Here is a 20,878-nt window from a genome sequence, read left to right as displayed (position 1 = left end):
TTCAAATAACATATTAAAATGCATTTTGTTTTATGGTGAAGTAGTGTATATTTTTCTTGGATTTTCTTATGTCAAAATTAAGTTTATTTTTACCATTTGATGAGGTAGCGTTTGGATCGCGACTAGTTGTATATTTGTTAAAATTATGATTTTTTTTAAAATTATTATTTTTTAATGTTTTCAGATCATTTTGATATACTAATATAAAAAGTGAGTTTTAAAAAATTAAAAAAAAATAATATTTGATATATTTTTAAATAAAAAATACTTTAAAAAATAATTGGTATCACAATATCAAACACTAAGTAAAGTATATATTATTTCCATTGAGACTAAAGAATCATACGAGTTATACATTTTAAACGCTATATTGAAATTTATATTGTATAATTAGGTATACCTAACAATTTTTTCTAACATGAAGCTTTTTTTTTGGTTAATATATCATGTTAAAAAGATTAGCTGATACATTCATTTTAAGATGATTTTTTTTTAATGATTTTTTAAAAAAACTGGATTTTCTACAATGTTTTTAAGCCACATAAACCTTTTTTTTCCCCTCCAATCATATGGAGGAGCCTAAGCCTTGATGTCATGATATCATTTTATATAATACATATATGTCATAATATACATGAAATATTTTTTTGACTCTTTGAAATTAGGCCATGAACATGGAGATGTGATTTCCTTGGTGATACAAGATTGTTGTATAGTTGTTGTTATAATATTATACATATACACACGTACATGTACAAACCCATACATAATTATATTTAATTTATATGTATTTTTTGGATCGGATCTCAATAAAACATATCTTAATTATATTATATTTTTATAGGATTTTATTCAAATCTCTAAATAAAACTATTTTTATTTAATAATATTTATCTATTCAAATTAAATTTGAAAAATACCCATCAAATTTAAGTATAATTATCATCCCTAATTAGAACAATCCATGAGATTCAATTACATGGTTTTTGGAGAAACTATAATTAGACAAAAGTGGTCTCATGTAAGTGAAAAATGAGAACAATCTCTTACAATAGTTTCTCTTACTTTTCCTTCAAATTCAAACCTTTGAATAATCAATTACTTAATTTTATCACACAAAAACCCATCATTAAATTAAACCATACTTTTCCTTTTCTTTACTCTTTCCTCTCTCTCCTCACCCTTTCCCCTTCCCAAAACACATCTCATTAAACCCTCTTCTCTTTCTCCTCTACTCTCTCCCCCCCTTGAACCAACAAAGAAACAGACTAGAACAAGGAGAGAGATACCAACAATCTCTCTCAGATCTCTTTATTTGGAAAACCCCAAATTTTGAATTTTTAAAAATGAACCAGAAATCACTGATTTACGCGTTTGTTTCACGAGGAACTGTGATTCTTGCTGAGTTCACTGAATTCAGCGGGAATTTCAATTCCATAGCGTTTCAATGTCTCCAAAAACTTCCTGCTACTAACAACAAGTTTACTTACAACTGCGATGGTCATACTTTCAATTACCTCGCCGACAATGGGTTTAGTAAGTGTTTTTGGCTTCTTGTTTTTGCTTAGTTTTTTAGGTTTTTATTGAATTTTGTGCTGTGGGTTTTCTGTTTTGTTAACTGGGCTATCGTTGTTTTTTGCTAAGAAAGAGTTAGCAAATGGATTTGTTTGGTTTTCTGTAGATTTTGGTAAGGGAGGTGTTGTCGATGAGACATGAATTGGATCTGTTTAATTCTGTTGAAATTGTTTTTGGATTACCTGAGAGAGTTTGTTTGTTCGGGTTTCAAAAACTGTTACGTTAATGGAAAACCTAAGAATTGTAGTGCTCTTAAATAACCTATGAAAGTAGTTTAAGGATTCTGAGTGACTTTGACTTTTAAGTGAGGTGCATTGCTTAACTGGGTTTCTGTTATATTGATGTTTTTGTGTTTGTGGTTTAGTGCTGGATGCTTTGATGTTGAATATTGACTTGAGTGTTTTTGATGTTGCAGCATATTGTGTTGTTGCGGATGAATCGGCTGGAAGACAAGTGCCTATGGCTTTTCTGGAGCGTGTCAAGGATGATTTCGTGTCAAAGTATGGCGGTGGAAAGGCTGCCACAGCCCAGGCCAATGGTCTTAACAAGGAATTTGGGTGGGTATTATGGATGGGTTAAGACCGTTGAGAGATGAGCATGGAAATTTGTTTTGTTATTGTAGTTGATAATTGATGTGTACTGTTAACTTGTTGCAGGCCAAAATTGAAGGAACATATGAAGTATTGTGCTGATCATCCTGAAGAGATAAGCAAGCTTGCGAAAGTGAAAGCTCAGGTTTCAGAAGTTAAAGGTGTCATGATGGAGAACATTGAGAAGGTAAGTGGCCTTATGCCTGCCTGAATCCTAATTTACATTTTTCAAGTTATTTTTTCTTGTTATACTTGACTGAAAGCAGACATAAGTTTTCCTGTTGAATCAGAAGGCTAGAATGTTAAAATGTTTAAAAGTTCGTGTGTGCATCTGTGCAAGTTTACTTGTTTATGGGTGCACCCGTGGGTGTGTGTTCCATCACTGAATGTAAGTGTAGTTCATGTTTATGACAAGTTTATTATTTTCAAATTATTTTTCTTGTAATACTTTGGTCTGTAGCAGGAATGAATAATACCGTTGAATCATTTGGTTTTACCAAAATGTTCATAAGATACTATATATGTCTCATGTGTAGATTGTTCATGTGTACTTGTCCATGTGCCTTTTGAACATGTGGACGTGCGTTAAGGAGCATTAGTGCATAGAGGTTATGTTTAAGCAGGATGGCATTCCTGTTCTTTGGTTCACAAGTAGCTTTTATCACTGGATTGAGTTTTCAGCACCAGTTTATTAGTATGCTTCCCCCCCTCCAAATTGCTGGACTTGTAAGGTCATTATGCTCATTGGTGGGACTGTAGGGGATACCATTGTCTCTTTATTTCTAAATGTTAACTATGTTTGGAGGTTATGAAATTTGGGCATCCCTATTTCGAATTAATGTGTTCTCTTCATTGACTGATTGAGGTGCACTTGGTTCCTGTAAGACATGTTTTCAAGGTTTGAACAAAAGAGATCCGTTTTCTGTATTGATGTAGGTTCTGGATAGGGGAGAGAAAATAGAACTTCTTGTGGACAAGACCGAGAACCTTCATTCACAGGTAAGTGATTTTCTCTCTCATTTCTGGCATTTTTAAGGAACAGTAGGCTATTTAAGAAAGTTTCGATACTCCTATGCTTAATGTTTTGGAAGGATGTAGGGTTTGCTTGAAGGAGATTCTATAATCATTTAAATGAAAATTTTGCAATTGATACTTCTACCTGTTTCATGACAATCACATGATATTATAGCAACATCATCTTAACATGCTTTTTGACAAATGATTTAGATGCTTTCCTAATCTTCATTGTCATAATGATACTAATTTCCCTTTTATTGCATGTGGAAATTGGTAATTATAGGCACAAGACTTTCGCAGTCAAGGGACACAAATCCGAAGAAAAATGTGGCTGCAGAACATGAAGGTTAAGCTGATTGTATTGGGAATACTGATTGCCTTGATCCTCATCATAGTCCTCTCTGTTTGCAAAGGCTTTAATTGTGGAAAATGAGAGCTGGCTATTCTTTGAAGGCTTGATAATACTGTTTCTAGAGCTTTTGCGAGTTGCAAAAGCAGATACTGAATATATTGTTATGACCATGTGTGTAGCAGCAACTAGAGATTTCTTTGATATATCGTCCAAGAACATATTTTTGAATGTGAATGAAACCCTATATGTTATTGTCATATCATTTCAACCTTTCGTGATAGATAAAAAGTTGGATTACCTCCAAGCGGGGTCCCAAATGATGGGTTTTCTTGTTGCCACCCATTCTGGCTAATATTTTCATTTGCTTGCATACAGACTTGTTAGCTGAGCAAAATCTATGCCCATATTAGAATTTCCTTTACATCTGTTCCAATTCTTGCATTTCCAGAATTAAATTAATTAAAAGAAACTAAATGGGGTAGAACTTTTACTGTATCAAATTGATTTGCTAGACCATTGTTTTATGGATTAAAACAGTTAAATACTAACCATCTAGGTGGTGGTCCAGTGATAAAAGATTGGGACCAAGAGGTTTGCTTCCTCTGTGGTCTCAGGTTCGAGCCCTGTGGTTGCTCATATGATGGCCACTGGAGACCTACATGGTTGTTAACTTCAGGGCCCGTGGAATTAGTCGAGGTGCGCGCAAGCTGGTCCGGACACCCACGTTAAACTAAAAAAACAAAAACAAAAAAAACAGTTAAATACTATTCTGCTTATCAATAAAACACAATCGGTCCTGGCGGCATGGATGTAATGGATTTGTTTGCACAGTAAAATAACAAATGTAATTTTTTTGACAGAAAATAATGCATATGGGGGCAATGGGCTTTTTACTTTTCCATTATAGATGGAACAATAAAATAACTACAATGATCATAAATTTAGATTATTATAATCTTGGGTCAAGGTTTTTTATTTTAATCTTTTCACTATTTTTTTTTTTCTATTAGGGGTAATTTAATAATTTAGTATATGTAAAATATTATTTAATTATAAAAAGTGGGTTGAATGTAAAAATCATACGGGCACGTGTGGATGCTCTCGTACTATTCAAAAGGTAAGTACAATGTTGATCGACAACCAAACTCCATTTCCAAACGATATTTTTATCCTTTAGATGTTGCCTACATTTTTAAGTGGCATATGTAGCAAAAATATATCAGGTTTTGCGTTGATGATTATTTTTTTTTGTTTTCATTTTCTTTTTGGTTTTAGAGTTTTTCTCGTATATATTCAAAGCAATTTTTAAATTTGTTTTTCTTTCAAATTTTATCAATGTTTTTTTTATTGTTATTGATTTTATTTTAAATAATCCATAAAATTAATTTTTTTAATTTTATTCCCTTTTGATTTTTTTTACATTTCGGATTTAGTCATTTTTTTAATTAAATTTTTTTTATTTTTAATTAATCTTTTAATTAGATTATTTTTTTAAATGAATTATTTTTCAATTATATCCCTCAATATTTTATTTTATATTATATTTAATTTTTATTTTTTTAATTACTATTTATTATTATTATTTTTTTTAGTTTTTATTTATTTTATTCCTCAATATCTTAATCATCTAGGATGTTTCCAGATTTTGATAGATGATGTTTGCTTCGTAATTACGGATGTGGCTTGAAATCTTGAAACCTCAACAACACCCCTCTTTGTCTGCGAGATGAGGAATGAATTCAATCAGAACCTTGTAAAACAGATTGTTTTCCACTATAAAATCATAAACAACAAAATTCAAGCACAAGCAGAGAGTCTAGAATTGAAGTATAGTGGCAGCAACTCTGTTATATATCAAGAAGAATACATGGCTTTATCTCAACATGCCTGGCAGGTTTGATGGTTGCAGTAACTGTTCATCAAAAAACAAAATTTCATCACTTTTGCAAGAGGGAACAGGGTTCAAATTCTGCCATCCACAGATGGCAAAAGAGAAATCAAAGCCCCTCCTTTTTGTTCCCCTCCCACTTCCCCAATCCTAAACCTCACCCTCCCTCTCTCCACTGCCAAATCGCCGCCGCCGCTTCTCCTCTCGTTCTCCCAAGAAATCCCCTGGAATTCATCTCCACTCCCAATTCCACCACCCACCAAATCAGACTTCTCCCACAAGACCAACTCCCCTTTTCTCTTCTTTTCACACCTGTCCGCACATTTGTTATAACTACTCTCATCAGGACACCTTGGCAACCACCTAGGAATATGCAAACCCCTGGAACCCAATTTATTCAATTCCAAAGGAATTGAATTCCTCCTCAAAGAAATCGATTCCCCCCTTGGAATAGGCTTGGCAAAAGGGATTTCATCACTGAACTCAACAAATGATTTAATATTCTTGAACACACTCGACCTCAAAAGACTCATGCCACTACTATTACAATGCAGTGTGGACCCTCCTGTGAAACCTCGTACAGAATACATGTCATGTAATGAGTTGATGATGTCAAAGATGTTTGATTGAGTACGGTTAGACGCATTGGAATATAATACAGCTGTTTTGGCTAGTGTTTGGAGGCAAAGGGTGGCTATGTGGGTTAGGGTTTCAAGAGCTGAGAGTTGTGTGGTCTTGAACCCTACTGACTGGCAGATTTGTGAGACTGCTGTTTTTGTTATTTTGAAGGCATAATCTGATGGGTTTTCTGCTGGTGCTGGTGGTTTTTGGAAGTGGGTTGTGATGGTTTTTTTGTGGGGTTTTGGTTTCATGGTGATTGGATGGACGTAGGAGGAGGAGGAGGAGGAGGAGTAGAGTCTCTGCCAAGGTGATTCAACGATCTGCAACCCATCAAGGCACCATTTTCACCACAATCATCATTTTTTTTTCATTGCGATTCACCAATTTGTTTTGGTGGGCCAATTTATCAATGAAAATGGCTTCACTAAATGTTTTTGGCCCATGAGTGGCCATGGCTCCTCCTGTCTCACGGCTCTCTCTCCCTTTTAACCGTTTCAATCAATTCCCCGGCGAAACTTCATGCAATACCCATCTTCTATGAAAAATAATTTAAATACAAGGAATTATAAAATTGTGGTCTCTTTCATCATAGTTAAAAGCATGAGAAATGTCATGCCTAAAAAAACATAGAAATAAGATGATTGTCAGATGATATCTCGAAGAGCTTGTTAAAAAAGAAAAACAACCAAAAGAAAAAGAAAAACACTCTTGGATTATCTCCAGGAACTCTATCTTTATATTTTTGAATTTTTCAATGAAAGAGTGAGTAGTCTTTCTTCATAAAAATCTTTACCGTGAAATGTTCATATCTCCATTAAATTCTTTATGAAAATCTCCATAAAGAGATCTCAGTATCTACGTTGGATTCTCTATATATTCATGAAAAATCTCTATAAGCTATGTCTCTATTAAAACCTCAATAACTCCATGAAAAATCTCCATTAAAATCTCCTTTTAATACAACATCTTCTTACACAATGCGTTTTATGATCACCAAGCATTTCCCATTTTATAGATAAACATATTCTTTACCAGACCTTGATAAGATCTTCTTTAACAATAGATTACTTTTATGCAGGCATATAAATGCATGCACAAAAAGTTAAAATCGCCAATAAAAAAAAAAGTTTTTCTTCCTCATCACATATGCTAGATAAGTCTTTCAAACTTACTATTTAAAAGACTTGAAGAGCAAATAATGATGCCAAATCTTCTTTAGATTTTTTTTTAGTTGTTTGAGCAGCCTAAAAACCTAGAGCTTTTAGCCTAACACTTGATACTAACCTTATCTATCCAAATCTAACCTAACACAACCTTCTATATATTTTTATTGGGTTTCCATATGTCGCACACAAATATTTCATGTATCACCAATATATATTTACACTAATTGTACACATAACATAACAACCATGGCTTGACATAATAAGTAACAATCACTATGAATCCTGAGTGGTGTAACTCAATTGATCAGACTCTAAGTTTGCTCCTTAGAGGTCACCAGTTCAAATCTCACAAATCTCAGGGTTACTAGAGGTTTACATGGTCGTTAACTTTAGAACCCGTGAAATTAGTCGAGGTGCAACCAAACTAGTCCGGACACCATGTTAATTAAAAAAAACAATCACTATGACTAGTTAATGATAACACACCAATTTCTCCATTAATATATGCTCTCCTTTTTCATGAAAAAATTTCAAAATTTGAGCCTATAAATACGCTCAATCACAAGACAAAAAGGAAGATCTCATGTAGAGAGATAGCCATAGAAAGTCAAGGAAAAAACCAACCATGCAAGGGTGCTTCTAGCTATACAAAAGCTAGCCATGCCATTCTAGGCTATAAAAGCCAACCAACCATGGCATATAGTCTATATACTCTTTCCTTCCATACATATATTTTTTTTGCATTTCTTTTTACACACACCACTCTTTTTACACCTGCTCACTTAAGCATCAAAGAGATAGCCATAGAAAGTTAGACCATAAGCCAGTCATGCAAAGGTACTTATAGCCATACGAATGCCAACCATGTCATTCTATGCCATAAAACTAGTCATGTCATTCTATGCCATAAAAAACCACTTATAAAAGCCGGTCTAAAGCTAACCATGACATAGTCTATAAACTCTTTCTTTTCATACATATATTTATCTTACATTTCCTTTCATACACTCCATACTGTTTTTATACTTTTTGATTTAAGCATTAAAGAGTTCTGTGTTTTAACAAGCGACTTGTTTCATAGAAAAGTTCTTTGACTCACGGTTAGGCTTAGGAGACATCCATTGAAAACCCAATTTTTTCCTCACTTCATCAGAGGGCAATTTATAATGATGTCTCAAGATTCTGATTGTTAAAGCTTGACCATTGATTTGCATCTTAGCTTTGAATAGTAGTATTTGGTTTGTTTAATTAATTCCTTTTATTTTTTCTATATTTTTTCTTTTAACTGTTGCATTTGCATGTAGTTTACTACTATAAATTTGACAAATATAAATGAAACACCGATATAATTTTTTTTGTTTGTAGATTACAATGAATTTTACCGACGGACTTCTCCATTGCCATATCCCTTAGTAAACCAAGGGAATTGCAACGAGAAAAGAATAAATAAAAAAAGCAATAAAAGTACGATGACATGTAACTTTTTCCAACGACTTTACCGATAAAATTAACCCTACAGTAAAGTTTATCCGTAGATATATCGTAGGAAATAATCCCTCGGTATATACCAATAAATTTACGGATAATATTACAGTGAGATTCAAAAAAGCAAATCGTACGGTGACATGACGCTTTTTACCGACAAAATGATTAATGGAATGACTGACAGAATAATCATATCGGTAAATCTATCTGTAATGTTTAATTTATAACCTGACGATCGACTCTCTTCTCCCCTCCTCTATTTCTATCTTGCTCCTTATGCATTTTTTTCTGCAAAAAACAACAGAAACAACAACCCCCTCCCCTCTTTAATCTCAACACAACTCAACATCTCACAACAAATCCGGTTACCACAACATATGTGTTTTTATTCAAATTTTATTGAAGATTCTCCACCTTAAATAAGTAATATTTTTTATTTTGTATATTTTTGTAGTATATGTATTTTGTTTGGATATTTACTTGTTTTATAATTTTTTCTCATACAAATTTGTTGTATGAATTTATAATTTATATATATATTAGAGTTTGTTTTAGATTTTCTAAAATTATATTTATTTGTAAATTGATGAGACTCAAATTAAATTTTTAACTTATGTGTTTCACAATGAAATAAATAATAATTTATTTAATAATTTTTTTTATTTTTTTTATCAATTTTATTGTCTAGTTAAAAGTTTTAGTTAATAATGTGGTCTACTATGGTGCTGATGGAAATGGCAAAATCGATGATACACCGGTACATGTCCTGCTTCATTTTTTAAGTAGGTTTAATGTGCTCTTGTCTATTGGAATTTTGTTTTACTTACGAGGTATCTTTTAAGTAAATCGATGCGATTCAGTAATTTCTTTTGAATGTTAACTTCAAGATTTGGACTTAAAAAATCGAAAGTGGGAGCAAACCTTCTTGATTGTTGGACTTACTCTTTAGAGTTCCACGTAAATGTGTTTGTACTTCTGTTATTTTCTTTAAGCTTGATAGCCTGTAAGTGGAGAACACTAGATATTTATGCATTGAAAATGTACTTGAAAGGCTTTCCAAAAAGCATGGGCAGATTTCTGTCAAGCAAGTGAAGCAATGCCAACCCTTGAGGTAACAGCAGGGAATACGTTTTCATCAAATGTTTTCTTGTATTTAATCATTTACAAAGGGGGTCACTGAAAAAACCTAGCATTGTTTTTCTGATTGTAGATCGAAGGTACAATTGGTGCACCAAACAGCTTTGACTCATGGGATGGTGATGGTGATTATGAAAAATGGATTGGATTCACAGCCTCTGTTGGTCTCATTGTTGATGGAGGAGGAAGATTTGATGGACGAGGAGAAGCTTGGTGGAAAGCTTGCAATGTATGTCTACCTTGTGATCAATAAAGTTTAGCTAATTTCTTCAAGTTATCTTTCTTGGCCTGTTACTCATTTTAATATGAATGTTAACCAAAGCAATTCTCTTCAGGATAATGATAGTGCCTGCTCGAAACGTCGTCGAGTAAGAACGATTGATCGATGAGTCTTCATCGATCATCCTCAAAACATAAAAGGAATCCTTTTATAATGTTCCGACTGTGTGAGCGATGAATGTTGCGGATGTAGGCTCTCCATTTCAACAAATGCAATGGTCTCCGACTAAGTAACTGGCACCATGTCAGCAGCCACAAGGTCACATAAGCATAAATGCATGTGATGATGTCGAAGTCTCTAATCTTCAAATCCTTGCACCAGATGAGAACCCAAATACTGATGGAATTGATATCTCTGAGTCAAACCATGTCAATATCCAAGACTCTTTTATAGGAACTGATCAATGGTTTTTCCACTTGCATTAATGTTACTGGTGTCAAATGGGGACCAGGTCATGGTACAAGGTTTGTCAGCTAACTTGAACTCTTCACCACTAATGTTTGATTGGGTTGTGTTTAATTTCTTTAAGCATTCCAAAGTTTTTGATTTTTAACTCTTTGTGCAGTATTGGAAGTCTAGGAAAGGATGGAGCCTATGAAACAGTAGAAGAGGTCTCCTCGAAATCAAATACGTGCCTCTTGCAATAATGCCAAGGGAACTGCCATCTCTGCTTCTCCACTGTGCCTTGCCTATCAAGTTGACGATAGCCTTTTCAGTGCAGCTGCAGCTGTAATTTGTAAACTATAATATTATTTCACTTAGCGTCGTCAGATCTCAAAGATAGGTGGTATAGATAATGCTGCAAGTGGCAGCAAAGTCTCCTATGGGATGTTATCCGAAGAGACTATTGGCAGTGTAGAGTTTGTGAAGTAATTGCAGTCAAACTACTATGGTTTACGGGAAAGGTTTTTTTCCCTCTAATTTCTGTCCATCTTCTTCTTCATGAACTTGCATCGATACATTCAGTGCAAGGATCTTCTGAAGTTTTCATGCATAGATAAGTAGGAGGAGGTAAAATAAAAAATTGCAGGTATTTTGGGGAAAACATGCGTTAGATACAGAATCATATAGGAACTTGATTCTTATCCAATTGAAAAGGTTAAGAAACTGTAGATAAATTGCAAATCAGAACAAAATATCTCTGTTTTAAAAGGCAAATAGCAAGCAAAGGCTTGTTACCAATTATGAATTCTGGAACTCAGAAACTGCTGCTTTATGTGAGCTACATTCTCAAACACAATTGTTGTACTATGTAAAGCGTAGAAAAATCTTGATGTAAAGAGATTGAATTCAGAGAGATTACTTAAGAACATGTACAAGTGCTTGTCTTTTCGATTCAAGATATTTGCTTCACTGATTCCTCAGGCTGACAAGCTCATTGTCGAATATAAGAGTTCCCATTGTTGAACCTTCTCCATTGGCAAGACGTGTTGAATTCAAAATGGTAGTAAACAGCCTCTGCCTGTCGAATTGAACTGCTAAGAATAACAGAATATAAGCGAAAATCCAGATGCGTATATAAGAACATTAAGGCCACAACTCAGTCAACATACTGAAGCTACATAATTCTATAGCGAGGATCCAGTGTTCTTTTTATCAATGGCAGTGCCTTAAAGAGTATGAAATGTTCAGATTTGTGTTTTTTGAATCGAAAGTCTTATGTTCGAAAGAGGTGTCTTTCATAGAGTGATCAAAAAGAGTTGATAACTCTTCCATCCACAAGAAATAGCTCAACCAAATGTTACAGGAAAGAGACAAAATGCAGCAGAGTCACTGTGCAATGCAGGCTCTAGCAATCTATTTGCTGATGCAATAGATTTTGCTAAATTCATTATTTTTATCTTTTCATGCCAAAACTTCAATCTGATCAAACCATTTGACCTTGGATTGGAAATACGGATGCATTTATACTAAGACATCCCCAATCCATTTAAACGATAAAAGAAATGGCAAAAAGCAGTACATTTTGCTAAATGCTTAAAGTATTGCTTCTGACTTTAACCACAAACTTATCAAGCACTGATTTATGGTTATGCTGTGATAATGTCTTGAAATATTCAGTGTTTTCTATGGAGAAGAAGAAATTCAGGAGAGTGGAGCTCGTCGATTGTCAGTTCTAGTCAAGGACCGTGAAATATACACTGTCAAGAGCATCTCACACACTCACTCTTTCTTTGTGTTTCCCGCAGACAAGAAATCTAAACCTCTCTTCCGTAAAGCCTTTCGTGGATTTAAATAGTGAAGGGTGTTGGATCTAGAGAGTCTGCAGATTGATAAACTACCAAACTCAGTGGTCAATTTAAGGTTCTTGAACTCAAATGGAGCAACTTCACGAATCAAATGGAAAACTTCAAGTTAGAAACATTGGATATCAAGGAAACCAAATTTGAGGAGCTTCCTTCTGGCATTGCAAAGCTGCAGCATGCCATCATAATCCTGGACATGGAACTGATTTTAATTATGAATTTGGTACAAAGGCACCATTAGATATTTGCAAGCAAAAGAACTTACAAGTCTTGAGGGGCATGGGAACCTCATTGAACGGCTCCAGAACCTGGCCCAAATAGGGCGACTTATCGTGACAAATGCGCGGAAAGCAGATGAAAAGGACTTGTGCGTTGCCATTGACAACATGAAACTACTTCACCACTTGTTTCTGAAAGCGGCCAATGAAGAGGAGCCATTAAGGATGGATGCTCTCTCCTCACCCCCTTGCCTTGATAGGGTTTCTCGTGTTGTACCAGTTTTTATGGGGTAGGATATTGCACAATTTTTTTTCCTCTTATAATAGCTAGCACCTCAGTATATATGATGATAAATGGGGCAGTCAGGATCTCGGGGAATTGACAATTGAAGCTTTATGTATGTGAAAGTATATAACATTTCCTATAAAAAATAGTTATAGATTCCACTAACTACAACTTTTATGGCAAAGGTTCAAGAAATCTTTCTATTTTGAGTATTTTCTCATTAAAGCTTTAGCAATAGGCATTGGTGCTCTCATATTCTAGTTATGAGATAACTAAACGTTTGATTGTGTTTTTTTAATTGAAATGCTTACGTTGAAGCTAGCTAAGATTACAAAAATAAAGGATCAAGTTAGGCTTTAAGCTATAGTATCATGCACAAAAAAATCCATGAAACACTGGTGGAAGAATTTTGCATATTATGTCATTGTTTTATGTGACAAACTTTATAATGCTTCTCATATTTTATATGTGCTCTCGGGGTTTTATGAGTATAAATTAGCCTTTGTGAAAACATAATATTTGAAGAGTCGAATGTGTTATATTTTTTGATAGGGTTGAGATTCTCTCGCCTGGTGATGATTGTGTTCAATAGCTTGTAGAGTTGTGGATCTTATCTCATACCCATGCCTTTTTTTTTATGCGAGAAGCATAAGTGAGACTTAGATGAAGGTTTATGGTGACTAGATCCTTGTTTGGAACATCTTATGTGAGAACGATGAGTATAGTTTTTTTTTTAGTGTATTAGTACAGATATTATCCACTTACATGTCATTCTACCCCATCTTTTTAGGGAACTAAACTTGCCTTTGCATACTTAGTGGTGCATGCATGGAAGCTTGTTGTTATGTAGGAGAAAGAGTGCAAAGATGTTGTTGCATAGCTGCAACAATATTATTGAGCATCTGGACCCGGTGGAAGAGTTGTTTAAGACCTGGAGGAGCTGGAGTCCATGTGTATGGAGATCAGTTATTCTCTCTTATCCTAGAGTTTCATCGGTTATAGAAATAATTTTTTGGTGAAAGATGTGAAATGAAAATGAACTATCTTTTTGTTGAGTTTTTCACAGACGATACCATTGATAAAGTCATGAAAAAACTTTATACAAAAATTGGGCTTTCAATGGAACAACTCTTTAATGTTTAAGTTAGTGAGAGTACGAGGGAAAATGAGGGAAAAAAAAACAAGAATGAATTGTTCAAGAGTGAAACTTCTGAGTTTGAGAAAATTGTGGGCTATAACTTTTAAACTTTTTCATTTACCTAATGACCTAAGGTATTTATAGATTTTAATCACATTAGCTCACCATAAAACATGGTGATTTGAATGACAATTCATAGATGGAAAAGTTGGTGTTCACCATCGATTGTAGTGTAAATCCCTTAATTGATGGAAAAATTAATGATTTTCAGTGATATAATAGCTAGAAATAATCATTGATTGAGAAAAAAAATATCTAATTTTCATAGAAATCAAACCTACATAAAAGTGTTCACTTGTAAAGAATTTACTTGTAAATTCTTCACAAGTAAAAAGCATAAAAAAAAAAAAAATTATGTACGTGAGAGTACACAACACGACGACACTGTTCTGATTCCTCAAAATTTTAAAAAAATATTTAGGTGCGTGCGTGTTGGATAGCGTGCCAAAACAAAGTGGAAGAGAAAGGGAAAAAATCTAGCCGAACCAAGCTGGGTGTAGTCATTTGAGCCAGAGCCCAAATGGCATGCGTGTTGCCATTTGGGCCACGAGGCAAACGGCAACAAGGAAGAAATTATCGTTATTTTCTTAAAGTTGTGCACCTTCAATTTCCAAACACAATCTGGATTGTCTTTTGACAGGCTTTTTGATTGTAATGCATTGAGTTATGTCTTCCACAATATGATTTATAATGCCAAATTCTTCTCTTACTCACACATGTAAGCGTCTCCATTCATGCACATGCATGCCCTTTTGGTCGTTCTCATTGCAATTTAATAGAAACTAACCTTGTTTGTGAGTTATACTACTTCATGATTATTCGGATTAACTATGCTTCTGATCTTCAAAAGTGATCTGGAATGGATTGTGGCTGGTATGATTTGTTGGACTTATAGCCTGAGATGAAACTCAGCAACTGTACTTCTAAAATTTTGCTGTCAAGTTGTGAAAGCATTTTTTTTTCTCTTTAGTTCTGAATTAATTGGTCGATTTATTGGTTCCTTCATGTTTATCCTTACATGCATAGTCTTGTTTTGAACCAGAACTTGCAGCAGAAGTCATCGGATGGAGTACAGACTATGTTACTCAAATGCCAGAGCACCATTGTCGATCGCATCCGTATCATAGTCACTCTAGAAATCAATTTAAGATATGCAGTCTCAATGTTCTAGTGTAATATTTATGTGTTTCTGAGCATGCTTACCATGCTTTGTTTCTGAGCATCATGAATGGGAGCTAGTGCAGCATTGGCCTACAAATTTATGTCAATCATCCATTACTGACTGGGCTCGTGCAAAACCTACCCAACATGAAGAATTGAACTCGAAACCGAGCCTCCTCTTGGCTCCCCAATTCTCACCAACTGGGGTAAGTCCAATTACTACAAGAAGCATCACAATAAGTTGACGCCATAGACCACAGCTTCTTGAAGCTAATTTGGACCACTCCCAACTTTTCTTTCATGGGCTATGGTAAATTGGTAGTTCATTGAAGAGAAATATTAGGTCAAGATTAACATGGTAAAGTAGTAATGAACTTACAAGGTTAATTAAAAACACTTCTAGTTTTGAATAGATTACAGCATCATTATTATAAAAAAAAAACTAATATTAATGGTGATGATATTGGAGATGAATTAGTCCAGTAAAAGGGACTCTGCTGTCTGATTTGTCCTAGAAATTCACCAACATGACCAGACTAGAGTAAGAGGTTAATACTCTTAGATAAGGGGTCACCTTGACTTGCACACAAGGCTCTGAGCACGTATTGTTTTCAATCATCAAGTTTAATGGGACACATTGTTTTCTATCTTTATATGGAACACAACTCCAGTTTTTGTGGGGACTAAGTGGCTGTGTTTCGTTCACATATTTTGGTCAAAAATTGTGAGCTTCATTCACTTTCGTTTAGACGTGTTGAACTGAGGACAAGTCTTCTTTTGCTCCACCAGAAGTCTTCAAAATCGTAGATCTAAGCTACATTGTTTTCATGCTGAAAATCAGAGTCCATTTACAGTACTTTCAACTTCAAACCACTTCAAATATCGTATCTTTTTCCCTAACCAAGGAGACCATTCTTCCACCCGTGGAAACAGTTAGATGAGCCCATAGCTCCTTAAAGTCAAATTCCAGGTTCAAGGACACGGGAAATGGGTGCCCACTCTCTCACTGGCTCGAATACAGACAGCTCCGTAAGACAATTCATGTTGGGGCATCAAGACTTTAAGGCTTAAAAACTTCAAAAAGCAAGACATGACACAATCTTTCTATTATAGACGGGACTTGGAAGAAGGATCTGCACCGAGCACATAGCTTTGATTGCCATAATTTCCAAAACCCCATTAATGGGATGAAAAAAAGTCATGCGCGCTTAGCACATGGAATTATTGTTATTTGGAAAAAATATGGAGCCTGTTCAATATATCTTTCAAACCTCAGACAGAAAAGTTGTCTGGTTCCTATTAATTTCACTTGTCAATACTTGATCTACATTTTCTCTCTATTCAACCATGAAATTCACAATGCCCTAGCTTTTCTTCTACTCCACCATGTCAATGGCATTATCCTCTCCCACTAATAAATCCTTCCAACCATAGAACAACCCTCTCTGTAGGCTGTCAAAATCCTTGATAGCATGACACGCTATGGAAGGCCATGACTCCTGATCACTCTCTTATAGATTCATGAGTGGGACCTATATTAGAAAGGCGTATTGTGTTATGCAAGCAGAAAAGACGAAGAAATGTCAATTCTAGGTGATGGATCAGAGTTGGTGTGTGCTCCCAACCCACATTTAACACAACATAAAAGTTAGAGGGTACTTCACATCTTGGACCCCATAGAGCCTGGCATGAGATTCAAATTTCTCGCCTGGTTCTGTCTACTCTATCTCCTTCGGAACCCCCCCATTAATTCAATGCATGAAATCAACATGATACATAAATCTCCATTGATAAGCCACTTTTGTATTATTCTGCCCCTTCTGGGGTCTGAGTCTTATCAGGGACATGCAATGATTTAGGGACAAAACGATGGACCAAGCTTGAGAGGAGAACAAAACAGAATTAAGCGGGCCTGCAATATCATTTTTCATGGAGGGTTTGATGGTAGATACTTCGCATACCATGTGGGAACAGCTCATGGGTTTTTATATATATATATATAGTTTGCTCTCCTACTTGTTACTGCAACTTTAAGAATTTATTTATGAGGAGGAAAACGTATTATCTCGATGAAGAAATGAGAAATCAATTGAGAAAGTGAAATCCCCTGAACATGATAAGGGTTTGCTGCTTAGATATTCGGCTTTCTTTCTTCACCAAATAGTGTGAGATAAGGGCACCTACGAAAGTATTTGTATTAAAAACAAGCAAGTAGATTAACGAGCAGACCACTCTAGTTCACAGAAAAACTTAAACACAGAAATTATTAAGAAAATTGGAGAGGAAGAAATGAAATCACACCTACAGAATTGGAAGGCAGTATAATCATATGCTTTAAAATGCCATGCCCGTGGCATATCTAGAGAGGGACAGAGCTCCTAATTCAATGGCCCCACATGCCAAGATCCTAATATAATTATCAAAGGTTTCGTTCATTTTAGAGTACCTTCACAATCATTTGTTAATCTACTTGGAAAATTTTATTCTCTTTTATCTCCAAGTCTATAGGTGTTTCACATTCATCAAAGCCTGCAAGAAGGGCATGAGCCCATTTGGAGTGGGAAAAACACTTTACACTTGCATTTGTTTACGGTGGAGTGGATTATAACCACTAAAAAAACAATGAACTAGACTTGAACTGTAGAGGAATCTTTTTATGTGTTTATTTGTCATTTTAAAATTGTTTGAGGATAGCTTGGTTTTTTTGTAATTTTATCATAGTTCAATTCCTTGGTTAATCTTAAAAGAAAAAAACCATAGAGTTAACTTTAGCCTAAGAGCTTTTTTGATAATTCATTTTGCCATGCAGAATGTGATTACTCTTTTGCCCATCAAGCCAAAAAAATATGAGGCTTAACTATACGAGAATATTAGTTATTTTATATTGGTTTTTTTACAATAATCATATGGCCCTAGGGGTGCTTGGGTAATTTAATGAATATATTTTTTTTAAAAAAATTGTTAGCACGTTCCACGAACAGGCCATCAAGTAAGCCACCTCGTCGTCATCGAACGGTGCAGGCAACGGCTCACGAAGGCAAAAAAAAAAGGCTTTCTTGATGTTTTCTGACTCATCACGAAGGGTAACACTTTTATGGGCGGCATATATTCCTAGATTACCTCCTATTTGGTGGTGGTTGACTTTCTTTTTTTTTTTTTCATTCTTGATTTTCATGCCTAGCCTTTTAACATCTCACATTAGCCCTTTAGTTTATTTTTTCTTAGGATTTTATTCTTATTTTTTTATTTGAATTAATTTATAAAATTGAATTTGTTTTTTCGATTTTATCCTCCATTATTTTTTTATTTTAAATTTGATCCTTATTCTTTTGATTTCTATTTATTTTATTTATGATAGTTTTTTTTTATGATTTCATCCTCCTATATTATATTTACATATTAGATTTTATCATCATTCTTTTGATTGTTATTTTTTTCCTTGGCAAGTTTTTTAAGTTGATATTTTTTTTTATTTCATCCTTGAAAATTAAATTGAGATTCTTGATTGACCTTGGATCTATAATTTAAGAGGTTGTGAATTTTTATGCTTGACCCATGTTTATAAGATTCACCCAAGTTTATTTATTTATTTATTAGAAAACTCATATTTATGGAGATTGGGTTCCATAATTTTTTTCTTGGCTTTTTATAGGATTTTTAACTAATTCTAAAATAACCCGGTTATAATGAGTCTTTTTATTTTTGTTCTTTGCTAAATTTTTTTTATTATATTATTAAACTAACCTGACTTAATGGATTTATTAAGATTAATGACTCGAGTCTTAAATGTTTCCTTTCTTTTTTAAAATCACCAGCATTGTCTAAGCATTTTTTATGTTAAAACCAATTTGGTATAGGTCGCGGCATAGCACGGGTTGCCAATCTAAGTTTACTCGAGTTATTTTTTTTAAATAACAAAGCAAACAGGGATAAAAAATTAAAAAGATAAAAACATATATTTAAAATGAATTTATTTTAAAGATAATTTTACAATAAATTTCTGTATTTTTAAAATAAAAAATATTTGGACCCATATACTTTTTAACTTCCTCATTGTCATTGCTTTTTATATTTTAAAATAATAACTAAACATTACCTTAATTTCTCTCTCTTGAGAAAGAAACAAGAGTTCACATTAAGTTATACATAACTAATCTATCATCAACTGCTAAAATGCAGGATTTAATATACAAATATTCAAACATAAAACTTAATTAAGTTATCTGGGGATTAAATTAAAGTAATTATGTGGTTCAGTAAGTGACTTTTGCATCGAATGGCATTTTGTGCACGTGAATTAATGTAGTGATCAAGAAGATTTACGTAGATTAATTACTAGTAGTATCAGATTAACAGCTAATATTTTGAATCTGTAAGAACGATTATAAACCATGTGATTGACTGTCAATGAGTGATTAGTTCCTAATTAGGACAAAATATTTTACTTAATTTGCCTCCATGATCAAGAATATCAGGGAAAATTAAGGCAGCTTAATCTGTTCCTATATATCTTAACGATCAGTCCTCTTCATTGCTAAAGAAGAAACTACTAACAGCAATTGTGAGACAAACATCAAATTTCAGTGAGATATGGGGACAAATCTCTGAGGCAGAACCTTAGAAATTCTTTCTGATATTGGTATGCCAACAAGAATTTTCACAGATAGCTGACTGCGTGTTCCTGCAAATTGCAACTGATTAAACCAGTAAACTTATCCTACTATATATGGCATGGCAACCCTGCCTAACTATGAGAGTTTGCATGGGGGGTCAACCACAAATGGAGGTGGTGTCTTTCTAGCTATGCAAGAATTCTGAAGCCTTCAAGTAATTTTGGAAGGTAGTACAAACTAAGCACGAAAACAGAAGGTAATGTTTAATGAGGTAGAAACTGTCACCTCAAGCAAGATTTTCGAGGAAGTTCTTCAAAACTATAGGCATATCCAAGAGGGTAAAAGGTAAAATGGTGATTAATTCCTCCACCAATATATCTTAATTCACAGATCTTTAATTATTTTCCAAGATTCAAAGAGACTGGATATCATCAATCACTCAACTTTGCAAATCTTTGACACTGGACAAGCTGTTCCTCTTGCTTGCCCACTGAGACAATACCCTGCATGCATACCTCTAGTTGAAATGTGCTGACATTATTTCCCCACCCACCCACCCAGATATATATTCTCAAGTGCATGTATCGAAGTTGGGATTTCAGAACTAATTAATCTATCTATAAATTAATTCCTTTTCATCTTTCAAGTATAGTGCCTTGTTCATTCATGAACTCCACTGCTAAAAATCTTTAAGTTCTTAATAGAGTATTGTTTAATTGAACCCTTTCGAACGTGGAATCATCAGTAAGATAAGAAACGTTATTCTCGTTCATCTTATTTTCTAGTGACCACTAAGTAGTGCCTATAGTTCGATAGTCAATTATACTCTTTTGTGTCCACATTATTTCCTCTGAATTCCTCTTTCAATATAGAATTAATTCAGCCTAGATGTTAGCTAGCTATACCTATAGCTCCACTAAGAAATTCAACATGCTCTAATGCTCTGTACATTTAACTCCATTATTTTCTTTATTGGTGCTTGAATCACGAGTTAATGATTGATATAACTACTAACTTATCGAGTTTGATCGGATTAACTTTTATA

General features: G+C 34.2%; 1 protein-coding gene across 1 annotated transcript; it reads left to right on the top strand.

The window, feature by feature from the left end:
• Positions 1-1,120: 1,120 nt before the first annotated feature.
• On the top strand, positions 1,121-3,791 carry LOC18103896 (vesicle-associated membrane protein 722). Its single transcript, XM_006376942.3, has 5 exons — positions 1,121-1,536; positions 1,991-2,132; positions 2,232-2,352; positions 3,102-3,164; positions 3,466-3,791. Exons 1-5 carry the CDS (start codon positions 1,347-1,349, stop codon positions 3,613-3,615), a joined length of 666 nt encoding a protein of 221 aa, XP_006377004.1. The 5' UTR covers positions 1,121-1,346; the 3' UTR covers positions 3,616-3,791.
• Positions 3,792-20,878: the final 17,087 nt, after the last annotated feature.

The sequence above is a fragment of the Populus trichocarpa genome, chromosome 12 (assembly GCF_000002775.5).
Source record: "Populus trichocarpa isolate Nisqually-1 chromosome 12, P.trichocarpa_v4.1, whole genome shotgun sequence".
Classification (NCBI taxonomy): Eukaryota; Viridiplantae; Streptophyta; class Magnoliopsida; order Malpighiales; family Salicaceae; genus Populus; species Populus trichocarpa.
This window is presented reverse-complemented; position numbering and strand designations above follow the sequence as displayed.

Excerpts from the sequence above, each read along its gene's own strand:
- LOC18103896 (XM_006376942.3), top strand. The coding sequence starts at position 1,347 with ATGAACCAGAAATCACTGATTTACGCGTTTGTTTCACGAGGAACTGTG. Across the intron at positions 1,537-1,990 it reads CCTCGCCGACAATGGGTTTA|CATATTGTGTTGTTGCGGAT; the intron begins GTAAGTGTTTTT and ends TTGATGTTGCAG. Across the intron at positions 2,133-2,231 it reads GGTCTTAACAAGGAATTTGG|GCCAAAATTGAAGGAACATA; the intron begins GTGGGTATTATG and ends AACTTGTTGCAG.